Source organism: Oncorhynchus clarkii, chromosome 16 (genome assembly GCF_045791955.1).
Source record: "Oncorhynchus clarkii lewisi isolate Uvic-CL-2024 chromosome 16, UVic_Ocla_1.0, whole genome shotgun sequence".
Taxonomy (NCBI): Eukaryota; Metazoa; Chordata; class Actinopteri; order Salmoniformes; family Salmonidae; genus Oncorhynchus; species Oncorhynchus clarkii.
Genome location: NC_092162.1, coordinates 66,472,171 through 66,499,900, shown reverse-complemented (window position 1 = coordinate 66,499,900; position 27,730 = coordinate 66,472,171). Strand labels below are relative to the sequence as shown.

General features: G+C 47.6%; 1 protein-coding gene across 3 annotated transcripts in view; it reads left to right on the top strand.

Moving 5' to 3' along the window:
• LOC139368939 (inositol 1,4,5-trisphosphate-gated calcium channel ITPR3-like) overlaps window positions 1-27,730 on the top strand; it is a 54,317-nt gene that overhangs the window by 19,871 nt on the left and 6,716 nt on the right. For all 3 annotated transcript variants that reach the window (XM_071108444.1, XM_071108443.1, XM_071108445.1), the window contains exons 5-47: window positions 2,797-2,955; window positions 3,196-3,294; window positions 3,565-3,648; window positions 3,791-3,937; window positions 4,038-4,133; window positions 4,281-4,340; window positions 4,448-4,587; window positions 4,684-4,783; window positions 4,879-5,039; window positions 5,234-5,375; window positions 5,528-5,689; window positions 5,876-6,048; window positions 6,144-6,263; window positions 6,409-6,597; window positions 9,910-10,161; window positions 10,255-10,399; window positions 10,557-10,698; window positions 10,885-11,081; window positions 11,217-11,337; window positions 11,445-11,499; window positions 11,983-12,148; window positions 12,347-12,508; window positions 13,845-13,919; window positions 14,021-14,149; window positions 14,356-14,478; window positions 14,940-15,140; window positions 15,347-15,598; window positions 15,797-15,922; window positions 16,289-16,414; window positions 16,564-16,684; window positions 20,685-20,866; window positions 21,148-21,296; window positions 21,492-21,600; window positions 21,764-21,854; window positions 22,001-22,176; window positions 22,825-22,972; window positions 23,188-23,336; window positions 25,626-25,826; window positions 25,953-26,063; window positions 26,178-26,273; window positions 26,427-26,528; window positions 26,653-26,736; window positions 27,542-27,652. In XM_071108444.1, the coding sequence (XP_070964545.1) occupies window positions 2,797-2,955; window positions 3,196-3,294; window positions 3,565-3,648; window positions 3,791-3,937; window positions 4,038-4,133; window positions 4,281-4,340; window positions 4,448-4,587; window positions 4,684-4,783; window positions 4,879-5,039; window positions 5,234-5,375; window positions 5,528-5,689; window positions 5,876-6,048; window positions 6,144-6,263; window positions 6,409-6,597; window positions 9,910-10,161; window positions 10,255-10,399; window positions 10,557-10,698; window positions 10,885-11,081; window positions 11,217-11,337; window positions 11,445-11,499; window positions 11,983-12,148; window positions 12,347-12,508; window positions 13,845-13,919; window positions 14,021-14,149; window positions 14,356-14,478; window positions 14,940-15,140; window positions 15,347-15,598; window positions 15,797-15,922; window positions 16,289-16,414; window positions 16,564-16,684; window positions 20,685-20,866; window positions 21,148-21,296; window positions 21,492-21,600; window positions 21,764-21,854; window positions 22,001-22,176; window positions 22,825-22,972; window positions 23,188-23,336; window positions 25,626-25,826; window positions 25,953-26,063; window positions 26,178-26,273; window positions 26,427-26,528; window positions 26,653-26,736; window positions 27,542-27,652 (5,934 nt within the window). The remainder of the gene's footprint in view (window positions 1-2,796; window positions 2,956-3,195; window positions 3,295-3,564; window positions 3,649-3,790; window positions 3,938-4,037; window positions 4,134-4,280; window positions 4,341-4,447; window positions 4,588-4,683; window positions 4,784-4,878; window positions 5,040-5,233; window positions 5,376-5,527; window positions 5,690-5,875; window positions 6,049-6,143; window positions 6,264-6,408; window positions 6,598-9,909; window positions 10,162-10,254; window positions 10,400-10,556; window positions 10,699-10,884; window positions 11,082-11,216; window positions 11,338-11,444; window positions 11,500-11,982; window positions 12,149-12,346; window positions 12,509-13,844; window positions 13,920-14,020; window positions 14,150-14,355; window positions 14,479-14,939; window positions 15,141-15,346; window positions 15,599-15,796; window positions 15,923-16,288; window positions 16,415-16,563; window positions 16,685-20,684; window positions 20,867-21,147; window positions 21,297-21,491; window positions 21,601-21,763; window positions 21,855-22,000; window positions 22,177-22,824; window positions 22,973-23,187; window positions 23,337-25,625; window positions 25,827-25,952; window positions 26,064-26,177; window positions 26,274-26,426; window positions 26,529-26,652; window positions 26,737-27,541; window positions 27,653-27,730) is intronic.

The following is a 27,730-nucleotide window of genomic DNA, read 5'->3' as shown; positions in this document are numbered from 1 at the left end:
ATACAGGGGGTACTGGTACAGAGGCAATGTGGAGGCTATATACAGGGGGTACCGGTACAGAGTCAATGTGGAGGCTATATACAGGGGGTACTGGTACAGAGTCAATGTGGAGGCTATATACAGGGGGTACTGGTACAGAGTCAATGTGGAGGCTATATACAGGGGGTACTGGTACAGAGTCAATGTGGAGGTTATATACAGGGGGTACTGGTACAGAGTCAATGTGGAGGCTATATACAGGGGGTACTGGTACAGAGTCAATGTGGAGGCTATATACAGGGGGTACTGGTACAGAGTCAATGTGGAGGCTATATACAGGGGGTACTGGTACAGAGTCAATGTGGAGGTTATATACAGGGGGTACTGGTACAGAGTCAATGTGGAGGTTATATACAGGGGGTACTGGTACAGAGTCAATGTGGAGGCTATATACAGGGGGTACTGGTACAGAGTCAATGTGGAGGCTATATACAGGGGGTACTGGTACAGAGTCAATGTGGAGGCTATATACAGGGGGTACTGGTACAGAGTCAATGTGTGGGGGCACCGTTTATTTGAGGTAATTGAGGTAGTATATACATGTAGGTGGGGTTATTAAAGTGACTATGCATAGTTAATAAGAGAGTAGCAGCAGCGTAATGCAATTGGATTAGGCCGATGTCAATGAATGGCTGGTCTTGTACCTGAAGGGAAGCTTGAGCACACCTGCACATTGTCAGTGTGATGGGTCTGCAGATCACCAATCAGTAATGTGTCTGGTGAAAGGTTTGAGCACACCTGCACATTGTCAGTGTGATGGGTCTGCAGATCACCAATCAGTAATGTGTCTGGTAAAGGGTTTGAGCACACCTGCACATTGTCAGTGTGATGGGTCTGCAGATCACCAATCAGTAATGTGTCTGGTGAAGGGTTTGAGCACACCTGCACAGTATCGATCAGGGAGTGGTCCCAGAATACCTGTGTGTTGAATCACTTTCAGCAAGTATGCACCCAGCGAGCACACAACGTTCAGAGCACCATATGTCACTTAGAGCTCGGTGAGAGTGTGGTTGTCCTAAGGTTATGTTACATCCTTCCCACAACGTTCTGGGTAATGGTGCAGGATAGTTGCTTGGCTTAGGAACATTCTCAACACGTTAAATGACAAACATTATTTTCTAGGTATTTACTTTTAATTAACAGAACTTTTCCTAAAAGTTCAAACGTGTTTACATTGAATTGACATTTTAGTAGTGTTCTAGGATTGTTCTCCAACTGGTTTGACGTTGGGAATGTTTCTCAAATAGATCGGAGAATGTTAAGAAACAAACGTTCTGGGGCCTCCCAGGTAGCCTAGTGGTTAGAGCGTTGGACTAGTAACCGAAAGGTTGCAAGTTCAAATCCCCGAGCTGACAAGGTACAAATCAGTCGTTCTGCCCCTGAACAGGCAGTTAAGCCCACTGTTCCTAGGCCGTCATTGAAAATAAGAATTTGTTCTTAACCGACTTGCCTAGTTAAATAAAGATAAAATCAACAATTTTTAAAAAGGGCGCTGTACTGTGCCATCTGTGCCATCAGAGACTCTGTGTACGCGCCCAGGCTCTGTCGTAACAGGCCGTGACCGGGAGGTCCGTGGGGCGACGCACAAGGGAGGGCTTAGCCGGTAGGGATATCCTTGTCTCATCGCGCACCAGCGACTCCTGTCGCAGGCCGGGTGCAGTATGCGCTAACCAAGGTTGCCAGGTTGTTTCCTCCGACACATCGGTGCGGCTGGCTTCCGGGTTGGATGCGCGCTGTGTTAAGAAGCAGTGCGGCTTGGTTGGGTTGTGTATCTTACAATGACAATCTGCCTGCCCTGCTGTGGTTGTCCTAGCTATCTGAAGATGAATACACTTACAATGACCCTGATATGTGGCTGTCCCACCTAGCTATCTGAAGATGAATACACTTACAGAATGGTGGGACACACAGTGAAGAGTCTATGTTAATCTGGGAGTGTAGATGTCCTTCTGACGGACTGAGGGGGGAGAGGTAGGGGAGGGTTGAAGACAAAAGGGGAGTCTGTCTCTCTGGAGATAGCTTTAATCTGTTAATGGCTGTGCAGCGAGTACACACAGCACACCTTGGGGTTATCACAATGCAGTACAACTAACCTGCTGAGTCACTTTATCTTCCAGGAAGTAAAGTCTAATTTAGCTTTGGGGATTTACTGATGTTCTTCTAAAGTCTGGACACACCCTCACCCTTCCTCAGGTTTCCCCCAGTCCTTTATTCTCCTTAGGGTTGTAAAATTCTGTGAATGTTCAATAAATTCCCTGGTTTCCAGGAATCCCAGTTGGAGGGAATAAGCAGGAAATACATCATCCTCCAAACCAGGATTTCTGGGAAAACCAGGGAATTTATTGAAAATTCCCGAGAAGTTTGCAACCCTAATTCTAATTTTTTAACCTCTTTTTAACCATAATAAGCTTCAGCGAGGACAGGTGTGCTACTTTCCCCTTCATTATCTCCTATTGAAATGTCTGAGACAGCATAGTCTCTGAATGACAACATCTAGTGGGAATCCTGTCTGTCGATACATGGTTTTAGTACTATTCATCTTGGTCTTCCAACCATGCTTTCTTAAGTGGTTCCCTTCCTGACTGGCTGATTCTCATTCTTGATAGGGTTAGTGGTGCATTCTATCCATGTCAACCTATCGTCATAACAGCACATTATCACAGACATGATATGAAAGTGAGTGATTTTTTTGGGGGGGAGGTTTTAACAGTGGCCTGTGTGCCTGTCTTTTTGTGTGTTACGTATCCTGGCTGACAGCTGCTGCATATGAAGAGTAATAAATACCTGACTGTGAATAAGCGTCTGCCTGCCCTGCTGGAGAAGAACGCCATGCGGGTCACCCTGGACGGGACGGGGAATGAGGGCTCCTGGGTGTTCATCCAACCCTTCTGGAAGCTAAGGGCCAACGGAGACAATGTAACTCAACTAACTCGTATTACAGTACAGACTCAAATGACATTAATACACACTAACCTAAATGTTAGCTTCAACTAAGAAAAGTACCATAACCACTATCCAGAAGGATACTGCCAATTATAGCATTGGCTTGTTTTTTTTTTTTTTACTGTGATGAGTACAGAGTACAGACATCGGTCGGAATTATCAGTCATCCAAGGTACATAACCACAACCAGTCTGGTCATGTGTTGTTCTGCAGGTAGTGGTGGGAGACAAGGTGATCCTGAACCCAGTGAATGCAGGCCAGCCCCTACACGCCAGCAACTATGAGCTGTCCGACCACACGGGATGCAAAGAGGTAATGGAGAGTTCTGTCGTCATAACCACATCGTCTGATTCATCCGTGGCAAACTCTCTGGAAGAGTGAGGCTTCTTCCTGTCACACCCACCCACGCACCGAACACACACACACACAAAACAGTTCTTACTGACGGCAATGATGAATAGCTGTAATGTTAATCTCTTGTGAAACAGATCTACTCGTTTTGAGATTTTAGCTCTGGGTTATCCAGATGAGTCTACTGTAGATGCAACAGGTGTGCCATGGTTTGTGTGTGTCCCTCTGCAGGTGAACTCTGTGAACAGCAACACTAGCTGGAAGATCAACCTGTTCATGATGTTCAGTGACCATAAGGATGAGGTCTTGAAAGGAGTAAGTCTCCTGTAACGTCCTTGACGTACACTATCTATCACTGTGATGGATTTCTTCTTCACTCTCACAGCCTAACACGAATAATAGCATTAGAACCTCCAGCTTGAGATGAAAGCATCACTTTGCTGCTGTGTCCTGTCAGGGGGATGTGGTGCGGTTGTTCCATGCGGAGCAGGAGAAGTTCCTGACCTGTGACGAGTACAAGGTCAAGCTGCATGTGTTCCTCCGTACCACCTTGCGCCAGTCTGCTACCTCTGCCACCAGCTCCAATGCCCTGTGGGAAGTGGAGGTTGGTACACACACACACAATATGCTCTGTTGTACCGTAGCTAAATGGTTTAAGGAATGACCTGAGGTTTGTTTTTGATGGTGTGATCCCCCCCCACAAGGTGGTACATCATGATCCGTGTCGAGGAGGGGCTGGACACTGGAACACTCTCTATCGTTTTAAACACCTTGCCACAGGGAGTTACCTGGCAGCTGAGGTAACACCCTGATAAATACTGCTTATTGGACCACGGCTTTTAGTCACCACGTTGTGGTCACTGTAGTGATGTTGTTCATTTAAATTGATGTATTGATGTTGGAACGTTTTACCTCAGAGCATCGGTGCGTTGTTATCGTTGCTTTAGGAAAATCCGGGTTACAAAGGTGACGGGGTTGAAATCCAGACGTCGGTGATCGACGATACGGTACGCACACTATATTATTTGACTGTCTAGGGTTACTCATGCCGGTGTAATGCTGACAATCAGTGTTACTGTGTTAAACCCTGACCCTTGACCCCTGCCCTCTGTAGCAGGACAGTAGAAGAAAACTGAAGATGTTGGGCGAGAGGATCAAGTACAAGCTGTCGGCTATGCCACATGGGAATGACATTGCCTCTTTGTTTGAGCTAGACCCCACAACTCTGCAGAAAACAGACTCCTTTGTGCCAAGGTAGTGTACTGCGTCGACTCTGCACAGACTGTACCATACAGCAAAGACTTACAGTATGTTTCACTGGCTCTCTATTGTAAACTTTCTTCCTCTCAGGAATTCGTATGTGCGCCTCAGACACCTATGCACCAACACGTGGATCCAGAGTACCAACGTGCCCATAGATATAGATGAGGAGAGACCTATTAGACTCATGGTAAGTACAGGCTGTTTGTTGTAAACTCACTGTCACTTGACACGGACTTCCTGTCAGACAACAGCCCGTTTTTCTGTTCCATGTCCCTCTCTCAGCTGGGCACCTGTCCTACCAAAGAGGATAAGGAGGCCTTTGCCATCGTGTCAGTGCCAGTGATGGAGATCCGGGACCTGGACTTTGCCAACGATGCCAGTTTCATGTTGAGCACCGTAGTGGACAGGTTTAACGAGGGATTTATCAGCCCCAATGACAGAAGGTAAAGTGTCTGCAGAAAAGGCTTAAAAAAATATATCCGTGAAATCAAACCATTTTTATGAAAGAAAGCTTTTGGTCTGTTTCCTCTCCGTTCTACTTGATTGAGGTCAGTATTTTAAGAGCTAGCACTGTAGCAGTCAATAGGGTTAGTTCCCTGGCCAGACCAGTAACAGCTGTGTGTGTGTGTGTGTGCAGGTTTGCCATTAAGCTGCTAGAGGATCTGGTGTTCTTTGTGGTGGACACGCCCAACAGCGGTCAGGTTGTGCTAGATGTGGTGATGACCAAGGTCAACCGAGAGAGACAGAAACTCATGAGGGAACAAAACATCCTCAAACAGGTCAGAAGAACCATTTTAAACAAGCCTAGTGTAATGGCTCCTGCCTAAACATCAGATCGGTGATCACATATAGGTATCTTTTCTTGTCATAATTATATCCATATTGTCACACGTTAACTTGAATACTTCTTTATTCTTTTGTCCCGCCACAGATCTTTGGGATCCTGAAGGCCCCGTTCAAGGATAAAGGGGCAGAAGGCCCATTGCTGCGATTGGAGGAGCTGTCAGACCAGAAGAATTCCCCCTACCAGTACATGTTTCGCCTCTGTTACCGGGTGCTGCGACATTCACAGCAGGACTACCGCAAGAACCAGGTACTGAACACCACATCGACTAACATTCTGTGACAGGGTAGATTACTATTCCTGACCCAATATAAAATGATTGATCCCTGGGCCTCCTTAGCTGCTAAATGCTGAAGCTAAATGTAGAGCAACAGGCCACTTGGATGATACACACCACTCTGCCCCCCCCCCTCCCCTCCCCTCCCCTCCCCTCAGGAGCACATAGCCAAGCAGTTTGGGTTGATGCAGTCTCAGATTGGCTATGACATCCTGGCTGAGGACACCATCACTGCCCTGCTGCACAACAACCGCAAGCTGCTGGAGAAACACATCACTAAGAAGGAGGTGGAGACCTTCGTTAGCCTGGTCCGCAAGAACAGGGAACCCAGGTGAGGAGAGAGACCCCCCCTACCCCCCCAAACTAATATTCAAATAATATTTATGTTAATTCATAACCTTTGTAACTTAACCTGTTTCCCCTCAGGTTTCTGGACTACTTGTCAGATCTGTGTGTGTCCAACAACGTGGCCATTTCTGTAACTCAGGAGTTGATCTGTAAGTGTGTGCTGGATCCCAGGAACCAAGACATTCTCATCAAGACCGAGTAAGTGGTGATCTTTACTGTGTATATTCCTACACACACAAAAGCAAATACAGTTGACATGCAATGGCCTCTCTCTGTGTGTGTGTGTGTGTGTGTTTTTTCTTCTGAGTTGAGTGTTCATGATCTAATGTGTTTGCCCATGCAGACGGCGCGTGCCCAAAGAGATGCCCCATGCCACTGAATTCATGGGCATGGAGGAGTATGCTGACGATGATGAGGTGTGGCTGGTCTGGACTGACAAGACCAATGAGAAGCAAGAGAAGGGCATCAGACAACTAGCCCAGGAGGCCAGACAGGGGAACGCCCATGACGAGAACGTGCTCAGATACTATAGGTAGATGGATTTATTTATTTAACCTTTTATTTATCCTAAAGGAGACTACGTATCTAACATCAGTGGGCGCAACTTTGGTTTTAGAAGTGGGGGAGGATAAGTTGGCTGGGGGGTCTGGGTGGGTCTCCCATTTTTGTGGGGCATCTAAAGCTTATTTCCTGCATTTCTACACAATATAATATGACCCATGACCCTTCTAGCCGTCTCTATATAGAAAAACATGAAGTAAGCAAAATGCCCCCAGTCATCAAGCTGGGTAAGAGATCGTTATTAAATATTGTTTAAGTGATTGCTGAGACTGAACTAGATCCATGATAATTCAATAATTTAATATTGTGTTGTACCTTTTAACCAATAGTCTAACAAATGAACAACTCTTACAAATAAAGTACAAAGACATCCTCTATGTCTGTCACGTGTACACCCTCTCCGGCCTCTAGGTCACCAGGCTGCTCATTATGACAAACACCCGTCACCATCGTTACGCGCGTCACCGCCTTGATTACCTGCCCTATATATGTCACTCCCTTTGGTTCCTTCCTTCCCCAGGCGTCATTGTTTCTGTTCCTGGGTCATGTCTGTGCGTTGTTTGTGTTACGTGTTTGCTTAATTTATTTTATTAAATCACTCCCTCCCTGAACTCGTTTCCCGACTCTCAGCGCACATCGTTACAATATCAACTTTCAGCCAGCCCACTCAAGGGAAAGTTTGGGGAAACAAAAGTTTAATAAAAAACGCTCATACATCTACACATTATCACACAGAAACAGTCCATCCTCCATATCATAGGCCTAATAGTACTGTAGAACTCTTCTTACTTGCACACTACAGCTGGGTCACCCCCGTCCTGCCGCTAGGGGTCCACGGCCCTGTAGCGACCCAACCCAACCCCACTCTGCTTAAGGATCTTAGTGAAACATTCATTATTGTTTTCAGATGTGTAAGGCCAAGGCCAGAGTGACAACCAACAGTACAGCAGACCCCCAGGGCCAGGACTGAGCACCCCAGCAGCTAGGGATTGCCTAAATAGGTATCTCCTTTGACATGGGCACATTTTCAATATAGACTTATTTTGTCATACAGTATTCTATATAAGGGTTTTAGCCCTTATGAAAGTTGCCCAGTATACCCTTAATCTTGTAATAAATCTAGTGATGCAAAACTTGACATTTCTTCCATCCATTGTGGGAGGATAACCAACCTTCCAATTAATGGCAATGCATTTCTTAGCTGCTATAAATTCTAGGTTACACGGTTTCTTCTGATAAGTCTCCAGTATCAACATTTCCAAGCAAAGAAAAACCGAGTGAAGGGAGAATCTGTAGACATGCTGAGATAAAAGAACATACTCTTTGCCAGAACTCAGCCAGCCTTCACGAGACCATAACATATGCAAATATGTCCCCCTTTGTGTTTTACACCTCCAGCAGAATGACATTTCTGAGTGCATGATATTCACTTACGCTGGCATATAGTATGTTCTTAAACTGCAGTAATTTATGTCTGAGATTATATGAACATGACGGGGCATTCAAACACATCTGTATTCATTCATCATCATTAATAGTGTCTCCCAGGTCTTCCTTACATTTTTGTTTTGTCTCATTGCGAAAAGCCTCTCAACCCTCGATACAGTTTGGAAATCAACTTTAGAGGTTTGTCAGAGGGCCTTAAAATAGTTTTAATAAACTGTATCTGCAAAAGTTCACCTCTGCTCCGTCACAGACTGGTCTTCCCTAGCTGCCTGACCTCTGCTCCGTCACAGACTGGTCTTCCCTAGCTGCCTGACCTCTGCTCCGTCACAGACTGGTCTTCCCTAGCTGCCTAACCTCTGCTCCGTCACAGACTGGTCTTCCCTAGCTGCATGACCTCTGCTCCATCACAGACTGGTCTTCCCTGACTGCCTGACCTCTGCTCCGTCACAGACTGGTCTTCCCTAGCTGCCTGACCTCTGCTCCGTCAAAGACTGGTCTTCCCTAGCTGCCTGACCTCTGCTCCGTCACAGTCTGGTCTTCCCTGACTGCCTGACCCTGATGAGATCCCTGTCACCATCTGATCCTGCTCAGATGAGGCATGACACAGAATTACCTTGGTGTACATCTATCTATACATTATATTATCCAATAATAAAAATGGTTCAATAATTGAAATTGCCATTATTCCCTGATCCCAGACTGTAGCCATCAACTCGAGATGGAACTTTGTATCCATTCGCTGATTGTTATAATATTCAGCTAAATTCACCTGAGCTCCGTAGACTGGTCTTCCCTGGTTGTCTGATCCTGCTGGGACACCTGTCACCATCTGATCCTGCTGGGACATTATGAGAATTAGTGTTGTGTATTGACTGCGCACCATGACAGTGAAGCCTGTAGAGCTGTTTATACCGTGTCAGTGGGAGAAGTAGTGAATTAATTAGGGAAACTGACAGATCAATAGTTACATTCCTATACTGACTAATAAAAACTCACATTGCGCTGAAAAAAACAAATACAATATCGGTTTTCAATCATTTGGCCTAGTGTGGTCTAGTGTGGATTGAGACAAAACAATTAGCTAAGGTTAGTGAGCTAGCTAGCGTTAGCCAACTTTTGGCTAGCTCTAGCTAATGGTACATCATCAAATTGACTTCTGTTGAAATGGGACAAAACAAAGGCTACAAAACATTTCCATACACGCGAGCTGTTATACACTGCTACCTGAGAGATAGTTAGAGGCTAGCTAGAGCTCAACTGGCTATGGTAGCTACTAGCAAGCTGCTAGTAGTTCATTCACTTCAGTCGAGAGGGAATGAAACATTAGCTAACGTAACATGTCAGTTACACTACTAGCTCAGCACTGGGAATAAATACTCCCCCCTCCCCCTGTCAAACAGCAGTTACCTTGCCAGCTAGGTCAGTCAACTAAAGAGTAGCCAGTTTCTGCTCTGCTTGCATTCACAACTCATTGAAAGAGCGTAACAGACAGCAGCTGCCGCTGTTCATCTCTCACATGCTGGTCCTATACACCAGCTTTGCCTACCTGACCTCTCTGAGGCATCCGCATGGTCCTAAAGCACACGGTCGCCATGTTTTGTATCACAGTGCAATGATAAAACTGGGGGGAGGACAAAAATGCAATTTCATAATGCAGGAGTCCACAGTGAAAGTGAAAGTTGCACCCCTTCCCTTATGTCTAGATATGGGAATGTACTGTTACTAAAGGTCATGTGAACATGAAATTGTACTAATGTGAAGTATTTCAACCCTGTGACCTACTTTGATGAAGTCTTGTGTATGCTTCATTCTCAAACTTTCCCCTTTGTCCCTGCAGGTACCAGCTGAAGTTGTATGCTCGGATATGTCTGGACCGCCAGTACCTGGCCATAGGTGAGATCTCTAAGCAGCTGGATGTGGAACTCATCTTCCTGTGTATGATGGACGAGACGCTGCCCTTTGACCTCAGAGCCTCCTTCTGCAGACTCATGCTGCACACGCACGTCGACCGAGACCCTCAGGAGCTGGTGACCCCTGTCAAGTTTGCACGTCTGTGGACAGAGATCCCAACCTCCATCACAATTAAAGAGTGAGACTTCAAGCATTTTTCCCAGAACATTGCATTGTGCACATTGCACATTTAACTAAGGCTGTGTATTTCTTTATCTCTTCCCTTGCTTAGTTATGATTCCAACATGGATGACTTGCGGGACAATAAGAAGAACAAGTTTGCCAACACCATGGTGTTCATGGAGGAGTACCTCAACAACGTCCTCAATGACGACCTGCCCTTCGCTGACGAGGAGAAGAACAAACTCACCTATGAGGTGTCAATTCCCTCCTCATTCCTATTCCCATTTAACAATACTGTGAATACCTCAAAAACACCTATATTTGTTAATGGTACAAGAACTCTCTGGCTCGCTACCACTTTAGAATGATAACTGCTAGAATGATAACTGCTAGAATGTTCTGTCCCCTCAGGTGGTGAGCCTGGCCAGACATCTCATCTACTTCGGCTTCTACAGTTTCTTTGAGCTGCTGAGGTTGACACGCACTCTTCTGGGAATCATTGACTGTATTCCCAACCCTTCCCTTCACCCTGTGCTACAGGACGATGGCAGTGGTAAGAGGATAAGAAACACCTCTTCTCTGCATTCAACAGTGTTAGGGGAGAATTACCACACATTTTATGAAAAACAAACTGACGGTACAACTGACGTTCATATTCGGGTTTCCTCAATGCTTTTCACCATCTCCGTAATAATGAATTGGTTTCAGGGTTCTTTACATCTCCCATTCTGTGTTTTAGGAAAGAACATGAAGCGTTCCATCCATGGCGTGGGTCAGATGATGTCCACCATGGTACTGACCAGGAAACAGTCCATGTTTGGAGGTCCAGGGAGGAGTGTTTCCATTATAGAAGGACCAAACCGCAGCAAGGACAGCATCGGCAAACAGGACATCACCGTCATGGACACCAAGTTGAAAATACTGGAAATCCTGCAGGTTTGATAAACCTACTGGAAGCTACGACATCTTCTCATAGGGTTGTTTATGCTTGTAATGGAAAACAAGTCATAGCCCTTCATGTATCCCTTTTAATGCTAAGCGCTGTTCTTTCTTTCTCTTGTTGATCTTCAGTTTATCCTGAATGTCCGCCTGGACTACCGGCTCTCCTTCCTGCTGTCTGTCTTCAAGAAAGAGTTTGTTGATGTTTATCCCATGGCAGATGCCGATGCTACAACATCAATGGAGCAAGCAGGTAGTGCAGTGGCTATTTTAAGGGACCCATTGCTGTCTACATTATTCCTCTTTGAACAGCTGCTCTCCACCTCAATAAATCACATCCTTAACTCTGTCTTTAAACAGCCACCATCAACCTGCAGCACATAGGAGATCAGGCGGAGGCCATGTTTGGTGTGGGGTAGGTTCACTACAGAAGTCCTTCTCCAGAACATGTGTTGTTATAATAATAATAATAATAATAAGTCATTTAGCAGATGCCTTTATTCAAAGTGACTTACATTAATGTGTGCATACATGTTACATATGGGCAGTCCTGGGAATTGAAACCACAATCTTGGTATTGCAAGAGCCATGCACTACCAACTGAGATACAGAGGAGCACATACTAACCCATGACTAAGGGTAACAGCATGCTAACCTGTGACTGTGTCCTCCTGTCAGGAAGGGTAACAGCATGCTAACCCGTGACTGTGTCCTCCTGTCAGGAAGGGGAACAGCATGCTAACCCTTGACTGTGTTCTCCTGTCAGGAAGGGGAACAGCATGCTAACCCGTGACTGTGTCCTCCTGTCAGGAAAGGGAACAGCATGCTAACCCGTGACTGTGTCCTCCTGTCAAGAAGGGTAACAGCATGCTAACCCGTGACTGTGTCCTCCTATCAGGAAGGGGAACAGCATACTAGAGGTGGATGATGAGGGAGGTCGAATGTTCTTGAGGGTGTTGATCCACCTCACCATGCATGATTACCCTCCACTGGTGTCTGGGGCCCTCCAGCTGCTCTTCAAGCACTTCAGCCAGAGACAGGAGGTGCTGCACACCTTTAAACAGGTAAGGAGATCAATTCAAAATGATGAAATCACTGAAGGCAAACAAATAATAAACAAACAATAATGACCTGCACTCCAATAAAAACTTGGTACAGTATCGTCAAGTACTCAATTGCCATCTCTTTCTTATACAGTATCTATATATTCTTGCCATCTTTGTTTCCTGGTCACTCTGAAATTCTCTCCATGTTGTCCTCAGGTCCAGTTGTTGATCTCGGGGCAGGATGTTGATAACTACAAGCTGATAAAGAGTGACCTTGACCTTCTCCGCACCATGGTGGAGAAGTCTGAGCTCTGGGTGGACAAGAAGAGCGGCTCTGGAGGAGGGGAGGGGAAGAAAGACAAAAATGAAAATGTAGAGGTGAGGGCTTTAGATTGAAGAAACTCTATTATTATTACCAGTGTAGGAACTAACACCGTGCTAACACCGTGCTAACACCATGCTAACAGCACTTAGTGTAGGAACTAACAGCACTTAGTGTGGGAACTAACACCGTGCTAACAGCACTTAGTGTAGGAACTAACACCGTGCTAACAGCACTTAGTGTAGGAACTAACACCGTGCTAACACCGTGCTAACAGCACTTAGTGTAGGAACTAACACCGTGCTAACAGCACTTAGTGAAGGAACTAACACCGTGCTAACAGCACGTAGTGTAGGAACTAACACCGTGCTAACAGCACGTATGTCATGCGTAGGTGTAATAGGTGGCAGGGAAGTCAGGCGCAGGAGAGTCAAATGGAGTGTAAAATGGAGTCTTTTAATAAAGTCCACGGAGTATGCTCCATAACACTAAATGTACATAAACATGGGTACGAGGACCCGACGCACACCTATACAACAATCACACTACACTGACAAATAAAACAATCTCTGACAAAGACATGAGGGGAAACAGAGGGTTAAATACACAACAGGTAATGAATGGGATTGAAAACAGGTGTATGGGAAGACAAGACAAAACCAATGGAAAATGAAAAAAAGGATCAATGATGGCTAGAAGACCGGTGACGTCGAACGCCGAGCACCGCCCGAACAAGGAGAGGCAACGACTTCGGCAGAAGTCGTGACAACGTAGTGTAGGAACTAACACCGTGCTAACAGCACGTAGTGTAGGAACTAACACCTTGCTAACATCACTTAGTGTAGGAACTAACACTGTGCTAGCAGCACTTAGTGTAGGAACTAACACCGTGCTAACAGCACTTAGTGTAGGAACTAACACCGTGCTAACAGCACTTAGTGTAGGAACTAACACCGTGCTAACAGCACTTAGTGTAGGAACTAACACTGTGCTAAAACCGTGCTAACACCATGCTAACAACACTTAGTTTAGAAACTAACACCATGCTAACAACACTTAGTGTAGGAACTAACACCGTGCTAACAGCACTAAGTGTAGGAACTAACACCGTGCTAACACCATGCTAACACCATGCTAACATCACTTAGTGTAGGAACTAACACCGTGCTAACAGCACTTAGTGTAGGAACTAACACCGTGCTAACAGCACTTAGTGTAGAAACTAACACCGTGCTAACCGCACTTAGTGTAGAAACTAACACCATGCTAACAGCACTTAGTGTAGAAACTAACACCGTGCTAACAGCACTTAGTGTAGGAACTAACACCGTGCTAACAGCACTTAGTGTAGAAACTAACACCGTGCTAACAGCACTTCTTATTTCCTTTTAGATGGACTTAGAGGATGTGACCCTGAAGAAAGAGCAGTCGGATAAGAGCAATGAGAACTACCAGAAAGTCAGAGAGGTGTGTATCTTTTCCATTGGAGCTGTCACGTTTTCCTTCAGCCAGGTTAGCATGTCCCATAGTCCCCGGCTGTATTTCTGAAGACATTCTGTTTCCTCCAGATCATGGAGCGTCTGAATAAGATGTGCAGCACAGGGGTGTGGAAAAAGCAGCAGAGGCTCCTGAAGAACATGGGAGCCCACAAAGTGATGCTGGACCTGCTGCAGGTGTCATATGATCAGGTGAGGGATGTACGTGAACGGTGCCTTACCCCCACACTGACAACAAAACACATAGTCCAATAATAACATATCTACTAAAACATCCCGGTGTTATTTAAAGCCACCCTAAATAACATGACCTCTCTCTCTCTCTCTCTCTTTCTCTCTCTCTTGTTCTCTCTCTCTCTCATTCTCTCTCTCTCGTTCACTCACTCACTCACTTTCCTGGTTCTCAGCATGACACCAAGATGCAAGGGATTATCAGGTGCACTCACCTGTTCCTGCAGAAGTTCTGCATGGGGAACCTGGAGAACCAGGTGCTGCTTCATAAGAACCTCAGCCTCTTCCTGAACCCAGGAGTGAGTGAATTCACACACCATGTTGTTTTCTACTTCAATCCATCCTATTCTCATCAGAATAATGAACCATCTCTCCCCCTTTCTCCCTTCCCCTCTTCCCCTTCCCCTCTCTCTCCCTTCCTCTCCCTCTCTTCCTCTCTGTCTCTCCCTTCTCCCCTCTCTCTCCCCCTTCTCTTTTCCCATCTCTATCCCTTCCCCCCCCTTCTCATCCTCTTGCTCCCTCTCTCCCTTCCCCATTTCTCTCTCTCCTTTCCCCCTCTCTCCATTCCCCCTCCCCCTCTCCCTTTCCCCTCTCTCTTTCTCTCTGTCCCTTCCCCTCTCTCTTTCTCTCTGTTCCTTCCTTCCTTCCTCTCTCTCGCTCTCTCTTTCTCTCTCCCCCTTTCTCCCTCGCTCTCTCTCTCCCTTCCCCCGTTTCTCTCTCTCCCCCTTCCCCTCTCTCCCCCTTCCTTCTCTCTCTCCAGCTCATGGAGGCTGAGACGGTTCAGCACATCTTCAGTAATAACTACCAACTGTGTACAGAGATCAGTGAGAACGTGCTGCAGCACTTCGTCCACTGCCTGGCCACTCACGGACGCCACGTCCAGTACCTCAACTTCCTGCACACCATCATCAAGGCCGAGGGGAAGTATGTGAAGAAGTGTCAGGACATGATCATGACTGAGGTAAGGAACCTTCCCCCACAATGCATTGTTAACCCTGACTTTTTAATTGGTATGGAATCAACCTCTAAAAGTTGTAAATAATGCTGAAGTTTTTTTCCATGTTTATCTTGTCTAGTCTGTTTCACAATCCAAAGTTTGTGTGTGAAACGCTACTAAAATAACGACGTAACTGTTCATCTCACACGGTGTGGTTGTCTCCCCTCTAGTTAACCAACGCCGGTGAGGACGTGGTGGTGTTTTATAATGACAAGGCGTCATTTTCCACCATGCTGGAGCTGATGGCAGAGTCCAGGGAGGGGGTTCAGGAGCACAGCCCCCTGCGCTACCACATCTCTCTGGTGGAGCTGCTATCTGCCTGCGCTGAGGGCAAGAACGTTTACACAGAGATCAAATGTACCTCGCTGCTGCCCCTAGAGGACGTGGTGAGAGTGGTCACACACGAGGACTGTATCACAGAGGTATGTCTCAAATGGAATAGGCATATAATTAATTAGTTAGTAGCCTACATTATCCTCATTTAGAGAAAAAAACAGCAGCATGCAATGATCTGCGGACATACACCTGCAAAGGTAATGTTAACATTATCATTACAAAATGTAAAGAAGGCTGACCCAGCTGTGTGTGTGTGTGTGTGTGTGTGTGTGTGTGTTCCTCAGGTGAAGGTTGCCTATGTGAACTTTGTGAATCACTGCTACGTAGACACAGAGGTAGAGATGAAGGAGATTTACACCAGCAACCACATCTGGAAACTGTTTGAGGACTTCATCGTGGACATGGCCAGGGTAAGTCTCACTCCCCAATCAATGGGACCACTCTCACCCACAAGTCTCATCCTCTCTGTGTTTTCCGCAATCACATGACACGGCAGGATTTTATCCTGTATTTTAAGCCTTTTCCAGAAATGAGAATTACATCAAACATGAAAGCGATTGTCTGAGGATGGAGCTGAACCATCTGACATAAAAAAAGATAAGGGGACAGTTTGATGAAAAGGCTTTAAATAAAAAGGTTAAAATCCAGGCATGTCACATGATGGCGTGAAACAAAGGGCCCTAACAGGGTCATACTGCCTGACCTGACCCGTGGGTCTTTGGGTAAAGTAACCCCGGCCTTTCATCTATAGTTCTTGTCCTCTCTAATCCCTCTAGGTGTGTAACAAGAGAGAGAAGCGTCTGACTGACCCAATCCTGGAGAAGTACATCATCAACGTGGTGTTTGACACCATCAATGCCTTCTTCAGCTCCCCCTTCTCTGAAAACAGCACCTCTCTACAGGTCAGCACACTGCTGCTGCCTACTCAGAGGCTTTGTCATGATATAACGTTTGCTGTAGAGCCTGTGTATTGTCTTACAGTGTTTGTGTAGTCAGGAAGTGTAATGAATTCTCATTGTGTGACTCTGATATCGTCTGTGCCTTTAACCAGACCCACCACACCACAGTAACGCAGCTGCTCCAGTCTAGCATGCGTCTGCTGGAATGTCCCTGGCTGCAGCAGCAACACAGAGGCCTGGTGGAGACCTGCATCCGTACCCTGGCTATGACAGGTGAGACAGACCTACTGCTGCAGGGCCCAGAGGTGGGCTACAGTCAGGGGTATACAGGGCCCAGAGGTGGGCTACAGTCAGGGGCATACAGGGCCCAGAGGTGGGCTACAGTCAGGGGCATACAGGGCCCAGAGTTGGGCTACAGTCAGGGCCATACAGGGCCCAGAGGTGGGCTACAGTCAGGGGCATACAGGGCCCAGAGGTGGGCTACAGTCAGGGGCATACAGGGCCCAGAGGTGGGCTACAGTCAGGGCCATACAGGGCCCAGAGGTGGGCTACAGTCAGGGGCATACAGGGCCCAGAGGTGGGCTACAGTCAGGGCTCAGAAGTGGGCTACAGTCAGGGCCATACAGGGCCCAGAGGTGGGCTACAGTCAGGGGCATACAGGGCCCAGAGGTGGGCTACAGTCAGGGGCATACAGGGCCCAGAGGTGGGCTACAGTCAGGGCCATACAGGGCCCAGAGGTGGGCTATATTCAGGGCCATACAGGGCCCAGAGGTGGGCTATATTCAGGGCCATACAGGGCCCAGAGGTGGGCTATATTCAGGGCCATACAGGGCCCAGAGGTGGGCTATATTCAGGGCCATACAGGGCCCAGAGGTGGGCTATATTCAGGGCCATACAGGGCCCAGAGGTGGGCTACAGTCAGGGCCATACAGGGCCCAGAGGTGGGCTACAGTCAGGGCCATACAGGGCCCAGAGGTGGGCTACAGTCAGGGCCATACAGGGCCCAGAGGTGGGCTACAGTCAGGGCCATACAGGGCCCAGAGGTGGGCTACAGTCAGGGGTATACAGGGCCCAGAGGTGGGCTACAGTCAGGGCCATACAAGGCCCAGAGGTGGGCTACAGTCAGGGGCATACAAGGCCCAGAGGTGGGCTACAGTCAGGGCTATACAGGGCCCAGAGGTGGGCTACAGTCAGGGCTCAGAGGTGGGCTATATTCAGGGCCAGACAGGGCCCAGAGGTGGGCTATATTCAGGGCCATACAGGGCCCAGAGGTGGGCTACAGTCAGGGGCATACAGGGCCCAGAGGTGGGCTACAGTCAGGGCCATACAGGGCCCAGAGGTGGGCTACAGTCAGGGCCATACAGGGCCCAGAGGTGGGCTACAGTCAGGGCCATACAGGGCCCAGAGGTGGGCTATATTCAGGGCCATACAGGGCCCAGAGGTGGGCTATATTCAGGGCCATACAGGGCCCAGAGGTGGGCTACAGTCAGGGCCATACATGGCCCAGAGGTGGGCTACAGTCAGGGGCATACAGGGCCCAGAGGTGGGCTACAGTCAGGGCTCAGAAGTGGGCTACAGTCAGGGCCATACAGGGCCCAGAGGTGGGCTACAGTCAGGGGCATACAGGGCCCAGAGGTGGGCTACAGTCAGGGGCATACAGGGCCCAGAGGTGGGCTACAGTCAGGGCCATACAGGGCCCAGAGGTGGGCTATATTCAGGGCCATACAGGGCCCAGAGGTGGGCTATATTCAGGGCCATACAGGGCCCAGAGGTGGGCTATATTCAGGGCCATACAGGGCCCAGAGGTGGGCTATATTCAGGGCCATACAGGGCCCAGAGGTGGGCTATATTCAGGGCCATACAGGGCCCAGAGGTGGGCTACAGTCAGGGCCATACAGGGCCCAGAGGTGGGCTACAGTCAGGGCCATACAGGGCCCAGAGGTGGGCTACAGTCAGGGCCATACAGGGCCCAGAGGTGGGCTACAGTCAGGGCCATACAGGGCCCAGAGGTGGGCTACAGTCAGGGGTATACAGGGCCCAGAGGTGGGCTACAGTCAGGGCCATACAAGGCCCAGAGGTGGGCTACAGTCAGGGGCATACAAGGCCCAGAGGTGGGCTACAGTCAGGGCTATACAGGGCCCAGAGGTGGGCTACAGTCAGGGCTCAGAGGTGGGCTATATTCAGGGCCATACAGGGCCCAGAGGTGGGCTATATTCAGGGCCATACAGGGCCCAGAGGTGGGCTACAGTCAGGGCCATACAGGGCCCAGAGGTGGGCTACAGTCAGGGCCATACAGGGCCCAGAGGTGGGCTACAGTCAGGGCCATACAGGGCCCAGAGGTGGGCTACAGTCAGGGCCATACAGGGCCCAGAGGTGGGCTATATTCAGGGCCATACAGGGCCCAGAGGTGGGCTATATTCAGGGCCATACAGGGCCCAGAGGTGGGCTACAGTCAGGGCCATACAGGGCCCAGAGGTGGGCTACAGTCAGGGGCATACAGGGCCCAGAGGTGGGCTACAGTCAGGGCTCAGAAGTGGGCTACAGTCAGGGCCATACAGGGCCCAGAGGTGGGCTACAGTCAGGGGCATACAGGGCCCAGAGGTGGGCTACAGTCAGGGGCATACAGGGCCCAGAGGTGGGCTACAGTCAGGGCCATACAGGGCCCAGAGGTGGGCTATATTCAGGGCCATACAGGGCCCAGAGGTGGGCTATATTCAGGGCCATACAGGGCCCAGAGGTGGGCTATATTCAGGGCCATACAGGGCCCAGAGGTGGGCTATATTCAGGGCCATACAGGGCCCAGAGGTGGGCTATATTCAGGGCCATACAGGGCCCAGAGGTGGGCTACAGTCAGGGCCATACAGGGCCCAGAGGTGGGCTACAGTCAGGGCCATACAGGGCCCAGAGGTGGGCTACAGTCAGGGCCATACAGGGCCCAGAGGTGGGCTACAGTCAGGGCCATACAGGGCCCAGAGGTGGGCTACAGTCAGGGGTATACAGGGCCCAGAGGTGGGCTACAGTCAGGGCCATACAAGGCCCAGAGGTGGGCTACAGTCAGGGGCATACAAGGCCCAGAGGTGGGCTACAGTCAGGGCTATACAGGGCCCAGAGGTGGGCTACAGTCAGGGCTCAGAGGTGGGCTATATTCAGGGCCATACAGGGCCCAGAGGTGGGCTATATTCAGGGCCATACAGGGCCCAGAGGTGGGCTACAGTCAGGGCCATACAGGGCCCAGAGGTGGGCTACAGTCAGGGCCATACAGGGCCCAGAGGTGGGCTACAGTCAGGGCCATACAGGGCCCCAGAGGTGGGCTACAGTCAGGGCCATACAGGGCCCAGAGGTGGGCTATATTCAGGGCCATACAGGGCCCAGAGGTGGGCTATATTCAGGGCCCAGAGGTGGGCTATATTCAGGGCCATACAGGGCCCAGAGGTGGGCTATATTCAGGGCCATACAGGGCCCAGAGGTGGGCTATATTCAGGGCCATACAGGGCCCAGAGGTGGGCTACAGTCAGGGCCATACAGGGCCCAGAGGTGGGCTACAGTCAGGGCCATACAGGGCCCAGAGGTGGGCTACAGTCAGGGCCATACAGGGCCCAGAGGTGGGCTATATTCAGGGCCATACAGGGCCCAGAGGTGGGCTATATTCAGGGCCATACAGGGCCCAGAGGTGGGCTACAGTCAGGGCCATACAGGGCCCAGAGGTGGGCTACAGTCAGGGCCATACAGGGCCCAGAGGTGGGCTACAGTCAGGGGCATACAAGGCCCAGAGGTGGGCTACAGTCAGGGCTATACAGGGCCCAGAGGTGGGCTACAGTCAGGGGTATACAGGGCCCAGAGGTGGGCTACAGTCAGGGCCATACAAGGCCCAGAGGTGGGCTACAGTCAGGGGCATACAAGGCCCAGAGGTGGGCTACAGTCAGGGCTATACAGGGCCCAGAGGTGGGCTACAGTCAGGGCCATACAGGACCTAGACACACAAGGTCAAATTAAGTCGGGGGCGGCAGGTAGCCTAGTGGTTAGAGCGTTGGACTAGTAATCGAAAGGTTGCAAGATCGAATTGAGCTGACAAGGTAAAAATCTGTCGTTCTGCCCCTGAATAAGGCAGTTAACCTACCGTTCCTAGGCTGTCATTGTATATGAGAATTTGTTCTTAACTGACTTCCCTAGTTTAAATAAAGGTTTGTAAATATAACTTAAGATTGTTCTACATTGTTTGAATGGGAGTACCTTTTGATCTTAATGATGACTTTCTCCAATCTTATGTGTGCAGCGAAGAACCGCTCCATATCCCTGCCCCTGGACCTGGAGTCTCAGATCACCACCATGCTGAGCAGCAGTTCCCTCAACTCTCTGTCCCGCTCCAACCCCAACTACAAGAGCTCCAACCGCTCCAGCCGCCCCTCCGCCCCCAACAACCCCTGGGACTACAAGAACATCATTGAGAAGCTGCAGGTTGGACCCATAATCCACCCTGCTCCCATTCCCTTCCTGTGTCCAACAATTTATTCAGCCATAAACACAACAGAAAGAGCAGTGGGGAAATTCCTTGGCCTCCGTCTCTCTGTTTGTTCACTGTTCTTGAGGGTTTGGTGTTTGACCCAGCGGGGTTATAACCCTGTCCCTTCTCTCTGTTTGTTCCTCTACACTGATGTTATCTCCATCTTTTATCGTATTGTGTGTTGATATTTTAATAATAAAAACAATAAATAAAGCTAGATTTGATTCATGTTCAGGACATCATCGGGACTCTGGAGCAGCGTCTGAAGCCTCTGTTGAACGCAGAGCTGTCTGTTCTGGTGGATGTCCTGCAGCAGCCTGAACTCCTCTTCCTGGAGGGAACGGATGCACGGCAACGCTGCGAATCAGGAGGCTTCATCTCAAAGTAAGCCAAGGGTCTGCCCTTCTGAGATGGGGAGGGTGTATTTATTTACCAACACAGTGGAATTTACAGATAGCATTTGGAAAAATGTGTAAGTTAAAGGGCATCCCAATGAATAGTTTTAGTTCAATAGAGTGGAGCAAGTCTTGTTGAGAGTTGGCGAAGGTCTAACATTGTCACTGTGTACCTGTGGCCCAGACTGATTCAGCACACTAAAGCCCTGATGAACTCTGACGAGAAGCTCTGTATCAAGGTTCTGAGGATTCTGCAGGAGATGCTCATACGTACATTGGACTTTAACGAGAAGGTGAAGACTCAATGACCAGTCAGTGTAGGTCTGGTAGATTGACCAATAGAATATCCGAGTGCATTTAATAAAGGGTTTATGAAGAGGTGTGTAATTGAGGCACTATTTGGGTAAGAAACTAACCATGTTTTGTTTTTTTGTGACTGAATTTCTCATCAATAAGGGGATTGCACTGAGGAAGGTGCTGCTACAGAACTACCTGTTCACCAACAAGAAGAACAACAAGGCAGAACTGGTTGAACTTGGAGCAACAGGTTTGTTTATATTCAGCTTAGAACAAGATTATTACTGGCTGTTCCTATTTACAGTGTGTTAATGTGCATGTCTATACTGACTGTGTTCCTATTTATACTGTGTTCCTGTTTACAGTGTGTGTTAATTAGTTAATGTGTATGTCTAGGTGCTGAGCAGGAAAGGGACTGGGTGGCTGTAGCTGCTGTTCAGTGTCATCTGGACAGGGAGGGTGGGACTAAGCTCTTCACCGACCTCATAATGAGTACCAAGAACAACAAGATATTCCAGGAGAGCATCCAGATGGCCATATGTCTGATGGAGGGGGGCAACACAGAGATACAGGTAGGCTATAACACAGGAGAGCACCCAGATGGCCTTAGGACTACTGGAGGGGGGCAACACAGAGATACAGGTAGGCTATAACACAGGAGAGCACCCAGATGGCCTTAGGACTACTGGAGGGGGGCAACACAGAGATACAGGTAGGCTATAACACATGAGAGCATCCAGATGGCCTTAGGACTACTGGAGGGGGGCAACACAGAGATACAGGTAGGCTATAACACATGAGAGCATCCAGATGGCCTTAGGACTACTGGAGGGGGGCAACACAGAGAGACAGGTAGGCTATAACACATGAGAGCATCCAGATGGCCTTAGGACTACTGGAGGAGGGCAACACAGAGATACAGGTAGGCTATAACACAGGAGAGCATCCAGATGGCCTTAGGACTACTGGAGGAGGGCAACACAGAGATACAGGTAGGCTATAACACAGGAGAGCATCCAGATGGCCTTAGGACTACTGGAGGGGGGCAACACAGAGATACAGGTAGGCTATAACACAGGAGAGCACCCAGATGGCCTTAGGACTACTGGAGGGGGGCAACACAGAGATACAGGTAGGCTATAACACAGGAGAGCACCCAGATGGCCTTAGGACTACTGGAGGGGGGCAACACACTGATAATTTGTGTGGATTTTCTTCAGAACTCCTTCTACAAGCTGATGATGGGGGACAACAAGTCAGAGAAATTCTTCAAGGTCCTCCACGACCGGATGATAAACGCCCAGATGGACATCAAGGCCAACGTATCAGTCAGCGTGGGAGAGATGACTAACAAAGACCTTCAGACTGGTGAGAGGGACACTACTCTGATCTCAGATAGTCAAATGCAGGTTTCGACTGTCGTGGTTATGAAATAATTATTGTAATTTACAGAAAAAAACTATGATTGTGTGTCAATGACTACGTATTGTACGTAAGTCTATATGGTAAGGGGATATTGTTGGTGTTTTTAAACTAACATTTCACTTCGTTCATGGTTCCCTCCCTGGCATGTCTCCTGCCAGGCTCTGATGGGTCGGTTCTACCTGGCTCCGTTGTCCCGGCCTCTGAGTCTGATCAGCAAGAGACAGAGATGGGCCCTGCAGTTATCATCATGAAACCCATCCTACGCTTCCTCCAGCTGCTCTGTGAGAATCACAACCAGGACCTACAGGTGGGTGAGAGGCAGAACAAGCACAACTGAACTGAGCTGAAACAGCTACTACTACTACTACGATTACTACTACTGCTACCACTGTTACTGCTACTACTACTGATACTGCTACTCCTACTACTGCTGCTACTACTGCTACTACTGTTACTGCTACTATTATTACCACTACTGCTACTACTATCACTACTGCTACTACTACTAATACGACTAATGCTTCTACTGATACTACTACTGCTAATGTTACTACTACGACTGTTACTGCTGCTACTACTGTTTCTGCTACTGGTGCTGCTGCTACTACTACTACTGATACTACTGCTACTGATAATACTACTACTACTACTACTACTGATACTACTACCGATACAACTACAGATACTGCTACTACTACTGATAGTGATACTACTATAGATACTGCTACTACTACTGATAGTGATACTACTACAGATACTGCTACTACTACTATTGATAATACTGATACTGAAACTGATACTACTATTGCTACTGATACTTCTGCTGTTACTACTGATACTGCTGCTACTACTGATACTACAACTGCTGCTACTACTGATACTGCTGCTACTGCTACTACTACTACTACTACTACTGATACTGCTACTCCTACTACTGCTGCTACTACTGATACTACTACTGATACTGCTGCTACTACTGATACTACTACTGATACTGCTGCTACTACTACTACTACTGATACTGATACTCCTACTACAGCTGCTACTACTACTACTGATACTGCTGCTACTACTACTGATACTGCTACTCCTACTACTGCTGCTACTACTGCTACTACTACTGATACTATTTACTACTACTGTTACTGCTACTACTACTGATACTGCTACTCCTACTACTGCTGCTACTACTGCTACTACTGTTACTGCTACTATTATTACCACTACTGCTACTACTATCACTACTGCTACTACTACTAATACGACTAATGCTTCTACTGATACTACTACTGCTAATGTTACTACTACGACTGTTACTGCTGCTACTACTGTTTCTGCTACTGGTGCTGCTGCTACTACTACTACTGATACTACTGCTACTGATAATACTACTACTACTACTACTACTGATACTACTACCGATACAACTACAGATACTGCTACTACTACTGATAGTGATACTACTATAGATACTGCTACTACTACTGATAGTGATACTACTACAGATACTGCTACTACTACTATTGATAATACTGATACTGAAACTGATACTACTATTGCTACTGATACTTCTGCTGTTACTACTGATACTGCTGCTACTACTGATACTACAACTGCTGCTACTACTGATACTGCTGCTACTGCTACTACTACTACTACTACTACTGATACTGCTACTCCTACTACTGCTGCTACTACTGATACTACTACTGATACTGCTGCTACTACTGATACTACTACTGCTGCTACTACTGATACTGCTGCTACTACTACTACTACTGATACTGATACTCCTACTACAGCTGCTACTACTACTACTGATACTGCTGCTACTACTACTGATACTGCTACTCCTACTACTGCTGCTACTACTGCTACTACTACTGATACTATTTACTACTACTACTACTACTACTGATACTACTACTGCTGCTACTACTGATGCTGCTACTACTGATACTATTTACTACTACTACAACTACTGCTACTACTGATACTGTTGCTACTACTACTACTATTACTACTGATACTGCTACTACTACAAATACTGTTACTACTACTACTGACACTGTTGCTACTACTACTACTGTTTCTACTACTGATACTGCTACTACTGCTACTGCTACTACTACTACTACTACTACTACTGCTACTACTACTGACACTGTTGCTACTACTACTACTGTTTCTACTACTGTTACTACTACTACTGCTACTACTACTGATACTGCTACTACTACTGATACTGCTACTACTGATACTGCTACTACTGCTACTACTGCTATGACTACTGCTACTACTACTACTACTGATACTGCTACTACTACTACTACTGTTATTACTACTACTACTGTTACTGTTACTGTTACTACTGATACTGCTACTGTTACTACTACTACTACTGTTACTACTGATACTGCTGCTGCTACTACTATTACTACTGATACTACTGCAATTTACTTTCTGCTGAGGTCTAAACAGTCAGTCGTCATTATACAAAACTCGGCTATGAGGTAGCTACGGGTGATGACACTGAAAATGGTCTGTTTAACCCAGTGACCCAACATGACTGACCATCCTTCCCTTTCCCCCCCAGAACTTCCTGCGTTGCCAGAACAACAAGACCAACTACAACCTGGTGTGTGAGACACTGCAGTTTCTGGACGTCATGTGTGGCAGCACCACAGGAGGCCTGGGCCTGTTGGGCCTCTACATTAACGAGAGCAACGTGGTCCTCATCACCCAGACCCTGGAGACGCTCACAGAGTACTGCCAGGGCCCCTGCCACGAGAACCAGGTCAGATAATCGCACACAGTTCGACAGAATTGAAATTAGAAATTAGGTTTATTAAAAGTTCTGTGAGCTTAAAGACATAACACAGATACTTTGTCATGTTGTGATAATAACGGTCTGTTTCTGTAGACCTGTATAGTGGCCCATGAGTCCAACGGCATCGACATCATCACAGCCCTCATACTGAATGACATCAGTCCTCTGTGTTGTTACCGCATGGAGATGGTGCTGCAGCTCAAGGTTCACTTCCTGTTGTTCTACTTTATAAATATAGATCTCTGTGTCCTAACTCCTCTCTGTGTCGTACCTCTGAAATGACATGGTCAGTGGCGGTATTGTTTCTCCTGTTTCCAGGACAACGCCTCCAAGCTGCTGCTGGCTCTGATGGAGAGTCGCCATGACAACGAGAATGCAGAGAGGATACTGTTTAACCTCCGACCTCGGGAACTGGTCAGAGCAAATACCCATCTCTATTTCTTCTTCTCCCTCTATTCTTTCTCCTCATTCTTCTTTATAACTAACCTCTAAAACGGCCCACACACAGGACGGTGCAGAATTGTACAGTAGACGTCAGCCTACATCAGTATTCTACTCTGCCCCCAGGTAGAGGTGATAAAGAAAGCCTATCAGCAGGAGAGTGAGTGTGAAGTTGGAGTGGTGTCACCTCAAGAGGTCGGCCACAACATTTACATCCTGGCACTTCAGGTAATGATCCTCTTCAGATTAACGAAGTATATTTATGCACTCCTTTAATAATGTAATAAGTTAATGTTAGAGAATAATGCTTTCACCTGTTATGCTTATGATTGTGGGTCCATGTTTTGGTCAGCTGGCGAGGCACAATAAGATCCTGCTCAATCTGCTGAAACCTGCAAAGAGGACCGAAGCAGGAGAGGAGGGTATATCCTCTATGGTCAGTGTTTCTCGCTCTCGTTTCATCACGTTTGTCTGTTAATTCTTTGTAGCCTTTCTAATGTGTGTTTATTTTAACGTCTGTTCGTTTGTACAAGGCTTCAGTATATCTGGTTTTCTTATTAATTGGAGGAAGTTGTCCTGTGAACGGCCTCCCTTCACATTACCTCTACGTCTATGCTACAGCTGCTCGCGTCAATGGTAGCAGACTCACTGCAATCTTTGTTTAACAACTGATTTTAATATAATAAGATAATTAGCAGACACTTTTATCCAAAGCGTCTTAGTCATCTGAGCATACTTTTTTTTTTTTTTTTTTACATTTTTTACATATGAGTGGGACCGGGAATCAAACCTACTATCCTGGCATTGCAAGCACAATGCAGTCAAATGGGGATATTTGCATATCCGTGCTTCGTTTATATGCCTGGAAACAGTTTAACATAAACCATGCCTTGGAAGGAGTAGCTGTGGATCTAGAATGGAAACACAAGCTGAATGGGGAAAGCCAGGATGTTTTGATTCACTAATGATGCTCTCTGATGTTGTTAGTCCTACTCCAGTCTTCTTGGGGGGGGGGGTCGAAGGTGCTCAAACTATATATTTTGTTTTACCTTTAAGTGTGTGTACATTACTGGGATATTGTTTTTCAACAGGAAAAGTTCAAAAAGAGCAGGAGAGTTTCTCCTGTTGACTTCCTGCAGCTGAACCTCTGTTTCTCCTGTTGACTTCCTGCAGCTGAACCTCTGTTTCTCCTGTTGACTTCCTGCAGCTGAACCTCTGTTTCTCCTGTTGACTTCCTGCAGCTGAACCTGAACAACAGACCTCTCTCTCAGATGTTGAAATCTACGGTGCCGGTGGAGATCGAGGAGCAGGACCCACTGGAGTTCTATGACCAACACACTTCACAGATAGAGGTCTCCACAGCCACACTTCTCCCCTCAATTCACCCCGTACTACAGTAGTCAAGCTTGCTCATTGTGAATAGTCTGAGG